Source organism: Gossypium hirsutum, chromosome D05, assembly GCF_007990345.1.
Source record: "Gossypium hirsutum isolate 1008001.06 chromosome D05, Gossypium_hirsutum_v2.1, whole genome shotgun sequence".
Taxonomy (NCBI): Eukaryota; Viridiplantae; Streptophyta; class Magnoliopsida; order Malvales; family Malvaceae; genus Gossypium; species Gossypium hirsutum.
In genome coordinates, this window is record NC_053441.1 from 24,244,798 (window position 1) to 24,259,904 (window position 15,107).

At 33.0% G+C, this 15,107-nt stretch overlaps 1 protein-coding gene across 1 annotated transcript; it reads left to right on the forward strand.

Moving 5' to 3' along the window:
* Positions 1-10,104: 10,104 nt before the first annotated feature.
* LOC107914047 (sucrose transport protein SUC8) lies at positions 10,105-13,620 on the forward strand. The gene is made up of 4 exons (XM_016842765.2): positions 10,105-11,600; positions 12,703-12,766; positions 12,870-12,913; positions 13,093-13,620. The coding sequence occupies exons 1-4, from the start codon at positions 10,236-10,238 to the stop codon at positions 13,267-13,269; spliced, it is 1,650 nt and encodes a 549-aa protein (XP_016698254.2). The 5' UTR covers positions 10,105-10,235; the 3' UTR covers positions 13,270-13,620.
* The last annotated feature ends 1,487 nt before the right edge of the window (positions 13,621-15,107 follow it).

Here is a 15,107-nt window from a genome sequence, read left to right on the forward strand (position 1 = left end):
TTCATCCTAATACAGCGGTGGTGTTGTCGATGACAATTTAGATTCATCTCTTAAGGCTACCACTAGAATATTTTCACAAGTCAGTCTTAATGGAAGTCAGGAAATTAATGGGGGAACCAATTAAAATGGATTCACATACATCACTAGTTACTAGAGGGAATTTCATTAGAATCTATGTTGAGATTGATTTAACAAAGCCATTACTTTCTCAAGTTTGTATTGGGAGATTTATTCAGAACATTGAATATGAGGGGCACCATACGATCTATTTTTCGTGTAGTTACTTCGGCTACTGTATGGAAGCTTGCCTTCGACGCGTTATGCTTAATGATAGTAGCATACCAATAGAGGTCAACATATAGGAAATGACGGTGATGGCAGAGGAAAAACAAGTCGAGTGAAATGTTGTAAAGACATATGGGCCATGGATGTTGGTTCAATGGAATCCAAGAAAGGTAAGGATCGTGGGAACAAAAGATTCATGGATTCAAAGAAATTTTAGGGATTCAAACAAATTTAAATCCCTAAATGAGGGGAATATCAAAGGAAAAAATATCCTATGAGATGTCACCAATATGAAATATACTTCAAAGGGTATAAATGCTTTAATGTCGAGAGATAAATATTGGTATTTAAGGAGAATAAGGCACAATGTGTGAGGACTTTTGAAGGTAGTGAGTGTCGACCAAATATGAGCAATGGACCCTAGACTGTGGGTTATTTCAATAAGATTGACTCTAGGCTATGTTTTTATCTTAGGCGATGGAGCCATAATGTGGATGAGCGCCAAGTAAGGTTGTACTGCTGACTCCACTATGAAGGCCGAATATATGACTGCTTCTAAGGCAACAAAATAAACAATATGACTTCAAAAGTTTCTTACGAATCTCCAAGTCGTTCCTTGTATGGAAAAAACTATCACATGTATTATGATAACATTGTGACAGTAGGTAACACCAAAGAAACCAAAAACCACAAGCGTACAAAACAAATTGATAGAAAATATCACATAAAATGGAGGTGGTAGAAGACAAAATAATGGATGTAGTAAAAGTCACATCAGAGGACAATCTTTTAGATCCGTTTACCAAAACTTTTATGGCTAAGAGTTTTGAGAAACATGTAGAGGCTAGGGGAATGCGAAACATCACTCATCTACTGCACTAGGACAAGTGGGAGATTTTCGGGATCTAGTGCCCTTATTGTAGTGATATCGTCAATGTACTTCATGTAGTTATAATATTTCAAACAAGTTGATTCAATAAAATTTCGTCGTTAATATTAATATATATTACATAATGTCCTCAATAGTTTTTGCACGTAAGACAAAATGAAAATAAATATTAGCTCGTTGATTATCTAACCTTTAACTAAAACTAAGTGTAACACTCGAACTTCTAATAACCCAAAATTAGGAACAAATAATGGACAAAATCGAAAGAAATTGCAAGCTGACGACCTATATTGAAAGAAAAAGAAAAGATGAAAACTGAATTGGACATGGTTGAAATCTAATTCTGGTTCGGTTATAATAGAACCAACCGGTTCCTTAGTGGGAGACATCATAATTAGCCATGGACAACTCTCACAGGAATGGAATTGGCACAAGAAGGGCTATAAATAGTTGAAAGATAGCTTTCAAGGTTGACTTTCTTCCCGATCTTGTCTCAATTTCTCCCGTTCTTCATCTTTTTGGGTAGCTCGATGAAGGAGCAACTATGGAAGGTTCTGCTAGAGCAGACTTCATGACGATGAAGCTAGTAAACTAAGGTAAACATTAAGCAAGTAAGGTTTTTATGAAAACGATAATGATTCAGGTGGTTTCTTAACTCCAAACTTGTTGTTATGAGTTATGCTATTTAAGCATTCCATGATTGTATAAAAATGAGATATTATGATATATACATACATTGCATGACTGTGGGGAAAACCTTAATGGGATAGATGAAGATATGAAAGGATATGGAAGAGAACCCATTAGTTACCGCCTTAGTCGAAACTCCAAACTTTGCAAAGGGAACACTACGGTATTTCAACATCAACCGAGAAATGAAATAATAGAACGGTATGTACTGCGACAATGATATCGACTGGTCCTTTAGGGCGACATTATGATGACGTTATACGATGTAAAGCCATAGATGAAAGATTCTATTACAGTTTGGTATGAGGTACGTAGCATAAGATCATGGATGAAAGGTGCCATGGTAGCATGGTACACAGTAAAAGTATATGGATCAAGACAATTGATGATAGATGCCATGATAACCCGGGATAAGGTATGCGACGTAAGAACAAAGATGAAAGAAGTTATTATAGCTAGGTATGATGAGTAAGACCATAGATGAAAGACTACATGGTATCATAAAGATAGTGCGCCAAGATGGCGGATAGGTAAACACGAAATAAAGATAAGTTCACCGGAACAGTAAATATAAAATAGAGATAGTACGTCGGAATAGTAAACACCGAGTAAGTTCGTTAGGACAAGGGAAATGGGATGAGAAGAACGTAAAACCATAGCTCAACTATTGCAGCTGAAACAGTCTGTAGGGACATCAAAATCAAGGCATGTTACCAGTACACCAAGCATGATAAAACACTTAGGGGGAAGAAAGGTAAAGAAAGTGTAAGCATGATAAGCGGATCATAAGGAATTCACCAAAATGGTGATAGATGTGAAAGACAATAAGGTACGGATAAACACCCAACAAGAATTAGAGGAAGATAGGTCATGTGAGAGTTGGCCTAATTATGGATGTGTAATAGGGGAAATTATTCGAGGACAACAAGCAATGATCTGCCATGAAAAACCACCAATGAGAGCTCAAAGAAGTTGTACTTAAAAAGTAAATCTCGAGAAAGGAATGAGAGTCTCACTCTTAGGATAATGATACTGTCCAAGTAATAGTATGTCTATTAAAAATGTTCCTCATTGAGGAAAGTCTATTCTGGGCTTATTACCAGAGTAAAAATCATAAGGAGAAAGCGAGCAAAAAAGAGATGGCAGACCCGTATGGCCACAGGATAATAAGTCATTTGTTTATTAAATGGGATAGGTGATGCCCTAGGTTAGACTTGTGCATAAGGTGAATTATTGAAAGTAATCCCACTATTGTTGCCAAAGGGACAGAACAAGAATGGGTTCGCTAGAGTGGCGAGGTTAGTTGTAAGTTAGCACAATACGAAAGTGTTAACAAGTCCTTCAAGACTATCGTAAGGAAGAAAGAGTTCGCCAAGGAGTAGTCCGACCATGAAAGTTTGCCAAGAAGTTATGTCTTAAAAACCTTTGGGCAAAAAGGGGAGAAAGCTAGTATAGAGGTACAATATGGTAGACAGACATACAACCAATTAAGATAGCGATCATCGACCATCCCGTATACAGTAGGTCTGAAAGAGGAAAAGATAACATGTAAGGATAGGATTCACGGATGTGGAGAGGTGTTTGGATTTGGATAGAATTTTAAGTTAGAAATGAAAAAGGGATTGAATTGGAAAATAAATTATAAGTTTTGAATATTAGGGACTAAATTGTAAAAAAATTGAAATTTAGGGATTCGAGTGAAATTAGAAAGTTGAATTTAGTCTAAAGTAGAATTTGAATGAAAATATGAAATTAGTTTTGAAGAAATAAAGTTAGTCTCGGTTTAGGGACTAAATTAGAATTTAGACAAAAGTTGAATAAGAATTGAAATATTCAATGTGAAATTGTATTGTATTGATGAAATTTAATTGTTTTAATTTCTGTAGCTAATGCTGTACTGGAAACTTTGACTAAGAAAGGAAAAGATAAAGTCGACGAGGAGTAGCTCAGAAATTCTGGTTTATATTTCTATAATTCGAATTTAACTATTACTTGATGTATTTTGATTTAAATGTTTATGGTAAGTAAATAATGTAAGTGTTAGCATTTTTTATATTGAATTGAATGTATGTGAAATTGTGATTTATGTGATAATTGAGTTTTGGATAATTGTGGCATTAGAAAAGTGAATTGAAACCCTATTAACTGTATCAGGCTGAGTTAGATATAGATGGCATGCCATAGGATTGGAAGAGTTTAGGGATACTTTGACTTCGAGTTGATGAGACACTGGGTGTCAAATTATTACTTCGGATAAATTCAATGAGGTACTGGGTACCAATTTACTTCGGCATGGCCGATGAGACACTGGGTGTCAACTTATTGCTTCGAATTATCCGATAAGACACTAGGTGCCAAACTGGTGTGTTTTGGTTGGATCCGTGTATCCGTCCGAGTTCGTGTCATGTTAATAGGTGTTATTGAATAAAATAGTGTTATGATTGATATTGAGTGGTGATTTGAAATATGGTTACAGACACATGATTTGTGTAATTATGAATTAAATATGAATGAGCAATATTGTTGTTCAAATGATTTATGTTCATATTGTGAAAAGCTATATGGGATAGCAAATGATAAAAAATGAATGTGTTATAAATACCTTATTTATGAATTGAATAATTGTATTACTATGGTTATTGTATGTTATATTATTTTACTTTTAAGCATTCGAATTATAGAAATACCACTGAGTTTATACTCAGCGTATGGTTTGTTTCCCGTGCGTAGGTTAGGTTAAAGTTAATTGCCGATTCAGCATCCATCAACGATCTCGAACTCAAAACACGGTGATCTATATTTCTTTTTGTGTTGGCATGTACCTAGGATGTCTTATGCTTGTCATTTTGGAAAGTGAATGTAAATGATGTTATAAGATGATATTGGTTACTTATATACATGATTATACGTGTTAAGTTAAGGTTTAATATAGAATGTTTAAGTTGATGCATAAGTGAGAGTGATATAGGCAAATTTAGGTTGAAATTGGTATGAATTTAGAATTGGCTTAAATGGTGTTTTATTTGATTGTTTTGATAATATATGTGAAGTACCTATGAGGGTACATTGGTTAGGAAACTAGGATGATTGCTTTGACATGTTTTAAAGGTATTAAATTGTGTTTTAAAGTGATTGAACGATTGGTTTTTGAGTCGCTTGGTGTTCAAGGTTGCAGGGAAGGCTAAACTTGATGTTTAAGGTTTATTTTGAGTCCACACGGCCAAACACATGGGCGTGTGACTGGACCGTGTGAGACACGCGGCTAACAAATGGGCGTGTCCCCTGTTTCTTTAAAAAAATTTTGATGTTTTCGAAAAAACTTCCTAGAGTACCCGATTTAGTCTCGATTTATTTCTAACACATATTTTGAGCCTCGAGAGCTCATAAAAGGGACAATATGATTAAATTATGATGTGTATGCTAAATGATTATATAACGTTCATATTTGATCTGAAAAGTCTGGTAATGCTCCGTAACCTTATTCCAGCGACGGATAAGGGTTAGAGGGTGTTACACCTTAGCTAAATTTTAAAGAGTCATTTTGTAAATAAACAGTTTGAATAGTAATAGGAACAGTTTGAATAGTAATAGGAACAATTTATTAGATAGTTTTATTTTTAGACTATTTTATATCAGTTTAGTTAAAAGTTATTAAGTATAGGTTCAATTGTAACACTCCATACCCGAATCCAATGGCCGGGTCGGGCATGGGGTATTACACTAAGTCATATTATGTGTTGGATTTAATACGAGAAGACAAGTTGTAATAGTAAATGATCTAAAAGGTCCATAGTCTAATCAAAATTGAGCAAGTTAATTAAAATACTATTAAGTCGTCTATCAAGTCCGATTAAGGAGATACCTTGTGCTAAGCATTGAAGTAGATGAATCCCAAAGGATAAAGATATAGATGTAACTAACTGGATTGATAGTACATCAAATAAGACCCAAGTAGAATAAGTCCTAGATTCGGCTATAGATTTATTCACTTGTGACATTCATAGTGTGGCTTACCTAAATTTTGAGTAAGTGATGGACTATGTGTGCATGACTTGTATACATTGATGTATTGAAAGCCCTAGTTCAATTGGTAATAGAGTTGAAAGTTGGTACGTTGACTTTTGCATGACATAGTTTCACTTAGAATAGAATTCATAGCCTAATAAAGGGTAAATGATATTCTCTCATTAGCATTACATGATAGATGGCAAAGTAACATGGCCAGGGGTTATTTGTCAACTTTTAATGGAGGATGAAACTGTTCTCATGAGATAATATATGATCATATTGGGAGAATAAATTTTATTCTAAAGTGATTAATGATGTCCTATGAGTGTAACACACATATGAGAAGGTCATTAGACGAGCACTTGACATAGTAGCTTTCGTAATGATATATAATGAGAAGAGGTCAATTATGGTACTTTAGTGGAATAACTCCATGACTAAATAATATTATCATTAATAGGCGAAATGTCGGTACTTGTTTATAGAAAATTGATTTCTAATGTGACTTCAAGGTGTTAGTATAAAAAACTACAATAAAATTTGAAATAAAGTAATTCTTTAATCAGAATTAAAGTAATTCTATATTATATATTTTGCATAAGAATATTTATTTTGTCTATTATGAATAAAAAAATCTTTACAATTAATGATCAAACTTTAGTTCAGTTGTCATTATTTCTATTAGCCTATTGCAATAATTTAAGGGTGAGGGAGTTATAATTGTATAAAAAATTTTTACAAGCATAATTAAGACCTTATAATATATTAAAAATCAAAAATTAAAAAATATTACTTATAAAAATAAAAATAAAAATAAAAATAAAAATAAAAATAAAAATAAAAATAAAAATAAAAATAATTAAAAATACCATAAATTCTATCACACAATATGCGTGTAGAACCTACGTACATAAAACATAAATGTTAATTTAAAAATAACATATAATAAATAATAAAATATATGATTTGAAACTAATTAATAATAACATATGACATACGTATGATAGTAAATTGAAAAAAAATTGACTAAATTACGAGTTAAATAAAATTTAAACATGTAAATTTATCGTATTAAGAATTCTAAATGCACTACAATTGTCTATCTTGTTGTTGTGTCACCAATCTTGAGTTAATGTAAAATTGACTTGTGACACCAACTCAATTAACAACATTATCAATATATATACAATTGATGAATATAATAAAGTATGCATAATAAAATTAAAATGTAAACATTAAATTAAAATGAAGTTTTAGTTTAGAGATAAAATTATTGTTTTATTAATGTAAACAACATGGATTCAAATCCATCACATGCAATTTTTTTATTGTTTTTAAATAAAAAGACTTTATTACCTTAGAATAAAATAACTTATTTTAATTACGAAATAACATTTTCGTAATTTACCTAACCGAGTTGGAACTCGGTTGATTTGTGATGGCAACTCAATTATTGACTTAAATAATAGTAAGTTTAGATACATGGTAGTGACATAAAAAGTTTTTTATTTCACTAGATTTAGACCGCATTAGGATCTTTTTGAAAAATTGTTCTATTCATTGTTAGAGGAATAAAAGACTTCGTAACATCAGAATATATACTATTTTTTTCTAAAAAAATGTATTCCTATAACTTTTTAAATAAATAAATAATTATCTACACTATACTTCAAGTGCTTGATTAAGTTAGTGCACGCATCAACTAAAGTCTAATTTAGTTGTGAAATCATAAAAAAGCCATTAGTTTTACAAAATAACAAATATTATTTGAGGATGCTTCTGTCTTTATAATTTGTTTTATATAAAATGTAAAAAAAACATGAAAATGATAGAATTTGAACTTAAAATATCATCATGGTCTTTAATATCTTTATTGATATAGAGAATCAACAAGGAAGAAATAAGGAAGAGAAGGCAGTGGTTGTTTAGGGATCATTTCACCTATAACAAGCGAAGAGTTGAAATAAAGAGCTAAGAAGAGAGGGGAGGAGGAAAAGGGTTGGGGTATATACGGGGAGATCATTTTGTTTGGTAGTGCCATGTCATTGACAATAAGTATGGTAGGTTACTCATGTAGTCGACTAAGTGGTAGGTTAATTACATGTTAGTTATCATCAAGTATAGTATGATTTGATTCTATTCTAATATCTTTCTTATTGAGGTAATATGAAATTATTATGTTTTGATGATCTTTTAGTGATCCCCTTTAAAGAATAACAACGAGTGACAAACAATGGATGGCTAGTGATGGATGACCAACTAGATTATAATCATTGTGGGTATCCCTGAGAGCAAGCTGGATAGTTGTTGTTGAAGATATAAGGTGAAAGACAATCCATACATGCTTGCTAGTCATTTGTGCTACCCATTTTCGATAAAACAATCTTAATTTTACTTTTACAAAAAAATCTCATTTAATTTTTATATCAAATTTTTATTGACACCCTCAATATATTACTAAAATGATTAGCTACAACTTTTTTAGATTCTTTATTCAAGTTTAGGTAAATAATGACGCAAACCTGTTCATTTCATGATTCAACACGTAATTCCATCTCATTTAAAAGAAAAAAAAACCGTAACTCCATCAAAATTTACCGTTTCTTTTTGAGTAAATAAAAAGATTACATATAAATTTTCATTATTTAATATAAAAGGTGATTTTTGATGTTTATGTAACTGTATACGTAATTTTTATTTTAATTTATTTTTTTACACCTATAAATATTAATTATTGATTATACAGTATTTCAATAATTATATTTATTGATCTCAATCTTTGGCAATAATACTAACATCTTATTGGCTAATTTATTACAATTTTAAACATTTACAACTAAATAAAAATTAAATTTAGTTGTCTAGAAAATAAAAAAAATAATTTTTTTGCTAAAAGTAAATACAGCTCAAATAATTAACAATAACATGGAGTCATCCGGATAGAATCTTCTATTAGACGTAAATCATTTTTTTGCCTCGTATTGCCTTAATTATCTTGTCTGTGAGCTTGTTTTCTTCTCTGGGAATATGTTGTATACTCCATTGCTTCAAAAGCTTCAACAAAGAATGTATTCTCCTTACCAAAGCAGAACTAGATTCTTCGCTTATTCCTTCAAGACTGTCTCTCTGAATTAAGACTATCAATTCCCCTATCTAGCCGTCAAAAATACCCCAAAATTCAAAATCCAAAACTGAATATATTTGAATTGGAATCAAAGTTTTACATGCATAATTACATTAAATCAAAAAAATTCATTACATTACGCGTCAAATTAAATTCTTGTGAAATTTTTTGAAAAAACTATGAGTATAAATATCACCACAATCATAATTGTGCATATGTGAATGAATTCCAATCAAACATTAAAAGCACAATACTAACTAAAAATATACTTATACAATCACAGTTTCAGGTGTGGCCTGAACTCGAGTTGTATTAATCGCGTTTGTTGTTCGAAATTTACCTTGTTATTGTATTTCACAAAAAAAAGAATTAAATCAAATATAAAATGAAGTCAAATTAAATATATATAACTAAAAGTCAAAAACCTCATGAGGAATAATTTTTTTATATGATTTTAAAATTCATTATTGTTTTCATTTAGTTGCTACGGAAATTGGGCATTATTATTTTCATATATAAAAATTTAATTATCATACATTATTCAGTGCCCATGTATTATGTTTTCGAGAGTGTGTAAATATAAAATATAGTATAGTAAAATTAAAAATCAAAATATAATTAAACAAAAATTTACATATAAAAGGATTAAAAATCCACCAATCACAATTAAATATATTAAGATTTAAATTTACAAACAATCATTTGTCAGCCAACTCATTAATCAAAACAATCATTTAAGGTTTTTATATCATATTTATTCTTTTTGTTATAATATTTAAAACTATTTAAATTTATTTTCAACATTTAAATAGGAGGATAATGCGTTTCAACGCACTCCAATCTCGTCCTCTGCAAACAATGCATTATTAAGATAAAAGAGAGATTTGAGGAGGAGATTGTTGGATGCAGATGGAAGAAATGTTATATAAAAATGGGTTACGTTATAAGGTATAATAAAAATGGTGGGAAGTAAAAGATTTGTAAGTAGAGTAAATTTCAGCAACTTTTGAAAGCCATTGCAGTTATATAGTAAAAAATTAAAAATGAAGATAAGTACAGCTTTCATGTATTACGTGGCTTAATAAATACGGGAGAGTAAAAGACAAAAGGAATTCAATTTCCTGTCCTAAAGATGGAAAACAGAATTTAAGGCAGTTTTACACGTTGACTATCATACTCCAGTTTCATTATTAATGGATTAAGCCTTATGTTTTATCTTCAATTTATTATAAATTCCCCATGCATTTCACTTGTTGTTTCCATCACCCAAACATCCCAGTTTCAGAATCAACTGCTAAAAAACAAGCTATGGAGAGTGGTGAGCCTAGCAAGAAATCTTCTTTTCAGCTTCAGAATCAACCTCCTCCACGTCCTTTCTCTATAAAAAGTATCATCTTTGTGGCTTCCATTGCCGCCGGTATCCAATTCGGGTGGGCCTTGCAGTTATCCCTCCTTACGCCATACGTTCAACTCCTCGGTATCCCTCACAAATGGGCTTCTCTTATTTGGCTCTGTGGACCCATCTCTGGGATGCTAGTTCAACCCATCGTTGGTTACCACAGTGACCGTTGCACCTCCCGTTTCGGCCGTCGCCGCCCTTTTATAGCTGCGGGAGCAGTTCTGGTGGCTACTGCGGTGGTCCTTATAGGCTTCGCGGCTGACTTAGGTTATCTCTTTGGGGACAACCTGGCTACTGAGACGAAGCCGCGGGCCATTGTGGTGTTTGTGATAGGGTTTTGGATCCTAGATGTGGCTAACAACATGTTACAAGGTCCATGCAGAGCGTTACTGGCTGATATCTCCGGGAACAGCCAGAAGAAAACGCGGACGGCGAACGCCTTCTTTTCGTTTTTCATGGCGGTGGGGAACGTGCTCGGTTTCGCGGCCGGTTCCTACACCCACCTCCATAACATCTTCCCTTTCACCACCACGAAAGCTTGTGATGTTTACTGTGCGAATCTCAAAAGCTGTTTCTTTTTCTCAATTCTGCTTTTGCTGACGCTCACAACCATCGCTCTCACAAACGTGCATGAAAAGCCCTGGTCGCCGGAACCTGGAAATGCCGGTAACCTAGGTGGCGGTGAGATTGACGATGAGGAAGCAGCGGCAGCAGAGACGGCCCCGGTTCCCTTCTTTGGGGAAATATTCGGTGCACTTAAAGACTTGAAAAGACCTATGTGGATTCTCCTCGCGGTGACGTGTCTCAATTGGATTGCATGGTTCCCTTTCCTGTTGTTCGACACTGATTGGATGGGCAGAGAGGTGTACGGTGGGGATTCACAGGGAAACATCCTCGTATTGAAGCTGTACAATAATGGGGTACATGCAGGCGCGTTGGGGCTCATGTTGAACTCTGTGGTGTTGGGTTTCACGTCCCTTGGTGTGGAGCTCTTGGCGCGTGGAGTTGGAGGGGTCAATAGGCTTTGGGGGATTGTCAATTTCCTGCTTGCAGTTTGTTTAGCAATGACAGTTTTGGTGACCAAATTGGCTGAGTCAAGCCGACGGTTCATCACCGTGGACGGTGTCACAGTCCCTTTGCCGCCACCAGCAGGTGTCAAGGCCGGTGCATTATCTCTATTCGCAGTTCTGGGGGTACCCTTGGCTGTGAGTTCATTCTTCTCTCCACTTACCCCTTGTTTCAGTTACAAATATTAATTAACCCACTTTGAAATTTGAAATCATCGTGGTCCGTGGAAGCATCTCTTAGGTTTTACGGGAGTTTGCGAACCTTCTGTTCGATTAAATGCTGAAGAGAGCTTCTGTTTCTAAACTTCAAATACTTCTTTTGCTGATTATCTCCTGTTATAAGGGTGAATTTGGATGTGAGTAGCGTTTACCTGCAGTTAGTATAAAAATAGCGGTGACGGTGAGATTAAATAATGTAGCGATATTGTAGCGTGAGACAAAAAGTAAGTTAAAAGCACTGCACCACACCCAATCGCGCATCCAAACCCATCCTAAGTCCCCATCAAAGTGATAAACTTGCTATTAGTAGTTAGAACGCGGCATGGTAACACTTGATTTGAATGCGTGATGCTACTGTGCCGTGCTATCGTTATGTGACTAGATTCTTAGTGATCCAGTCAAAAAATGCAGCTATGGCACAGTAGAGTTGCCCCACAGCCCACCGCCAACGCATCCAAACGAAGAACCCGAAGATGACTTTCCCCCCTAGCATTGCTCATCAAACTTTTGGGCCTTTTTCATTTTATCCATAAAAATACAATATTTCTAGTTCTTTTTTGTTTCTTTATTCCTTTTGAAGGAACTGGAACTAGTTCTTTTTGTTTGTTCTTCCATTTATCGTAAATACCTCTCAATATATGGACCAAAAAAACTGTTCGGGAGTATATAGGCATACCATCTTTTTTATACTTTCAATGGCGCCTATTTATTGCATTTTAATATATGGGATTTCATTTTCCTTGCCAATTTCTGTCTTCTTCTGTACATCACTTGTTTTTTCCTCTTGTTGAAAGTAACTGACCAGTGGATACTGTTCTTGTTCACTCAGTTGAACTAGCCAGTTTGATGATTTTTTTAAACATTAATTTAATGTAAAAATAAAGATATTAAAATTAAAATGTTTTCAGTTCATTCGGAATTCATTGTGGAATAATAGGCTTCCATTAGGGAAAGTTTTTTGTTAGATGAATGAATGCTTTGACAAGCTCAAGGGTAATAATTTCCTATTTTACTTTTGCAGATAACTTACAGCATCCCTTTTGCAATGGCATCTATATTCTCTAGTTCCTCTGGTGCAGGCCAAGGTAAATTTTTGCTATAATCCTTTTTCCAGGCAGGCTGAAAATAACATGGTATAACCCAATCCTCCTTTCAAACTAAAAATGATTCTCATTTACTCTGAAACAGGACTTTCTTTGGGAGTGCTGAATCTTGCTATAGTAATACCACAGGTAATATTTTCCATCACTGTGTACTTTAGCTGTTACTCAATTGTTTCTATGGTTATACCATACCAAGAATTCTTCAAGTACATGGAAATATTGAAATAAATATGTATAACACTCGGTACTTGAAGAATTTGAGTAAGACAAGATTCATTGCAACTTTGGGAATGATTTCGACGTTACAGATATTGGTGTCACTGGGGAGTGGACCATTTGATGCAATATTTGGTGGTGGAAACCTTCCAGCATTTGTACTAGGAGCAATAGCAGCAGCTGCAAGTGGAACATTTGCCCTAACCTTGCTCCCATCTCTACCCCCTGATGTCCCTGCTGCCAAGACTGTAACTGCTGGCTTTCACTAACAGTTGTGCATCCTGTAGTTCCATCTTTCCCTTCTTTTGTTATTATATAAAACACCGAACAAAGAACCCTAACCGGCATTTTTTTTAATGTAAAAGAAATGCCAAGGCTTAGCTCAAATGGCTTATTTTGGTACTAAAATGTATGAATAGCCAAAATGGCCATTTTAGTTTTAAAACTCAAAAAAAAAAAAAGAAAGAAAGAAAAAGAGTGTAAGTGTGTATGCTTGCTTAAGTAAGCATTGTAGGTATGATGTTTTGGTACATCATGCCAGGTATTGTAAAATGTATCAACAGCCAAAATGGCTGTTTTAGCCCTAAAATCAAAAGAGGCTGGAAAGTGTGTGTGCTTAAGTTGCTCCATAGTTTTTTATATTTAGTTCCATTGCATGCCAGTTTTCGGATACTGAACATGGTCTACGCTAGCAGAGAGATATCAGTTGGAAGAAATCACATTGAAAGGTCCTCCATAACAATAGTTGCGTACTAAGTTGGGTTGAAGATGAGCTTAGATAAGGAAAGGCTTGATATTGGCATCTAAATATCTCCCACATGTCCAAATTTTATTACATGAATAATCTCAAGTTTATCCCAATTTTCAGTCTAGTCCTTTCGGTTTAGAAATGTCTACTTGATGTTTCATTTTGTCTACTAATGTTACATCACGTTATTATGACATGTGTCAAAATAAAAAATATTTTATTTAAACGAGAAATGTTTGATAAGTGACACCACGCAATAATGCAAAAAGAACTTAGGCCTTGACCTGACTCCCCGCCTATACGTAGGTTCATAGACAACAATTTATTCAGTTTGGTCCTAAAGTTGCAAATTATTATACTAGTTAATCCAACTCTTTCTTTGGTTACCAAAAAAAGTTAACGTGGCGCATTGTGAAAACGTCACATCACACAAGATTTATTATGTAAAATATATTCAAAAATGAAAATAATAGAAAATTCTCAAAAAAATTAAAAATATCGTAGAAATTTAAAAAAATTAAGAAAACATAATAATGTAATTTTGGAAATACATAAAACTAAAAAAAGAAACACAAATATGTGAATTTTTCAAAAAACAATTCAAGATTCCTTTTTATATATTATTATTATTATTATTATTATTATTCTTATTAACTAAAGTTTACTTTTTTTTTCTTTATGCTGGTGGCCTCATCACCGTTGATTATCTTGCCTCTTCTCATAATCACATTCAAAGAAGCAATATTTTTAAAAGGAGTTTTTAACTGAGAAAAGCAAAATGATAAATTTTCATTTAAAATAAAATTATATTTATTTTTTCTATTTTAATGTGAATCCAATGTTTGTAACCTCAAAATTAACAATTTCTTAAATAAAATTAAAATATTAATCATTTTTATTTGAAAATGTATAGAAGTAAAAATATATATATGTATTTCATTATAATTTATAGATTTTTTTTTCTTTTCATCAACAACGCCGCCGCCTTTAAGCACCTTGAATATTTTCAAACTTTTTTAATTTTATGTATTTTTTTAAAATGCATTATTATTATCTTTTTACTTTTTTAGGTGTTCGATTTTTTAGCTCACAAAGTTTTTAAAATTTAACCAATGATCAAATCGGTAAAAATTATTGACTTTTTGTTTGTTCGATTTGATCAGTTTATTCAGTTTAATTTAATAAATTGTTAAAATTTTTATAAAAATTCAAAAAATAAAAATTTATTTAAAATTGAAAAGAAAAGGTTCAAATTGATTTTTAGCTCGATTCAACTGGTTTCGAGTAGTTCAGGAGACAACCAGTCTAACAACTCTCTTTGGATCAGTATTTCAATCGGCCAATCTAGTTTAAACAACT

Excerpts from the sequence above, each read along its gene's own strand:
- LOC107914047 (XM_016842765.2), top strand. The coding sequence starts at position 10,236 with ATGCATTTCACTTGTTGTTTCCATCACCCAAACATCCCAGTTTCAGAA. Across the intron at positions 11,601-12,702 it reads TTCTGGGGGTACCCTTGGCT|ATAACTTACAGCATCCCTTT; the intron begins GTGAGTTCATTC and ends TTACTTTTGCAG. Across the intron at positions 12,914-13,092 it reads TTGCTATAGTAATACCACAG|ATATTGGTGTCACTGGGGAG; the intron begins GTAATATTTTCC and ends TCGACGTTACAG.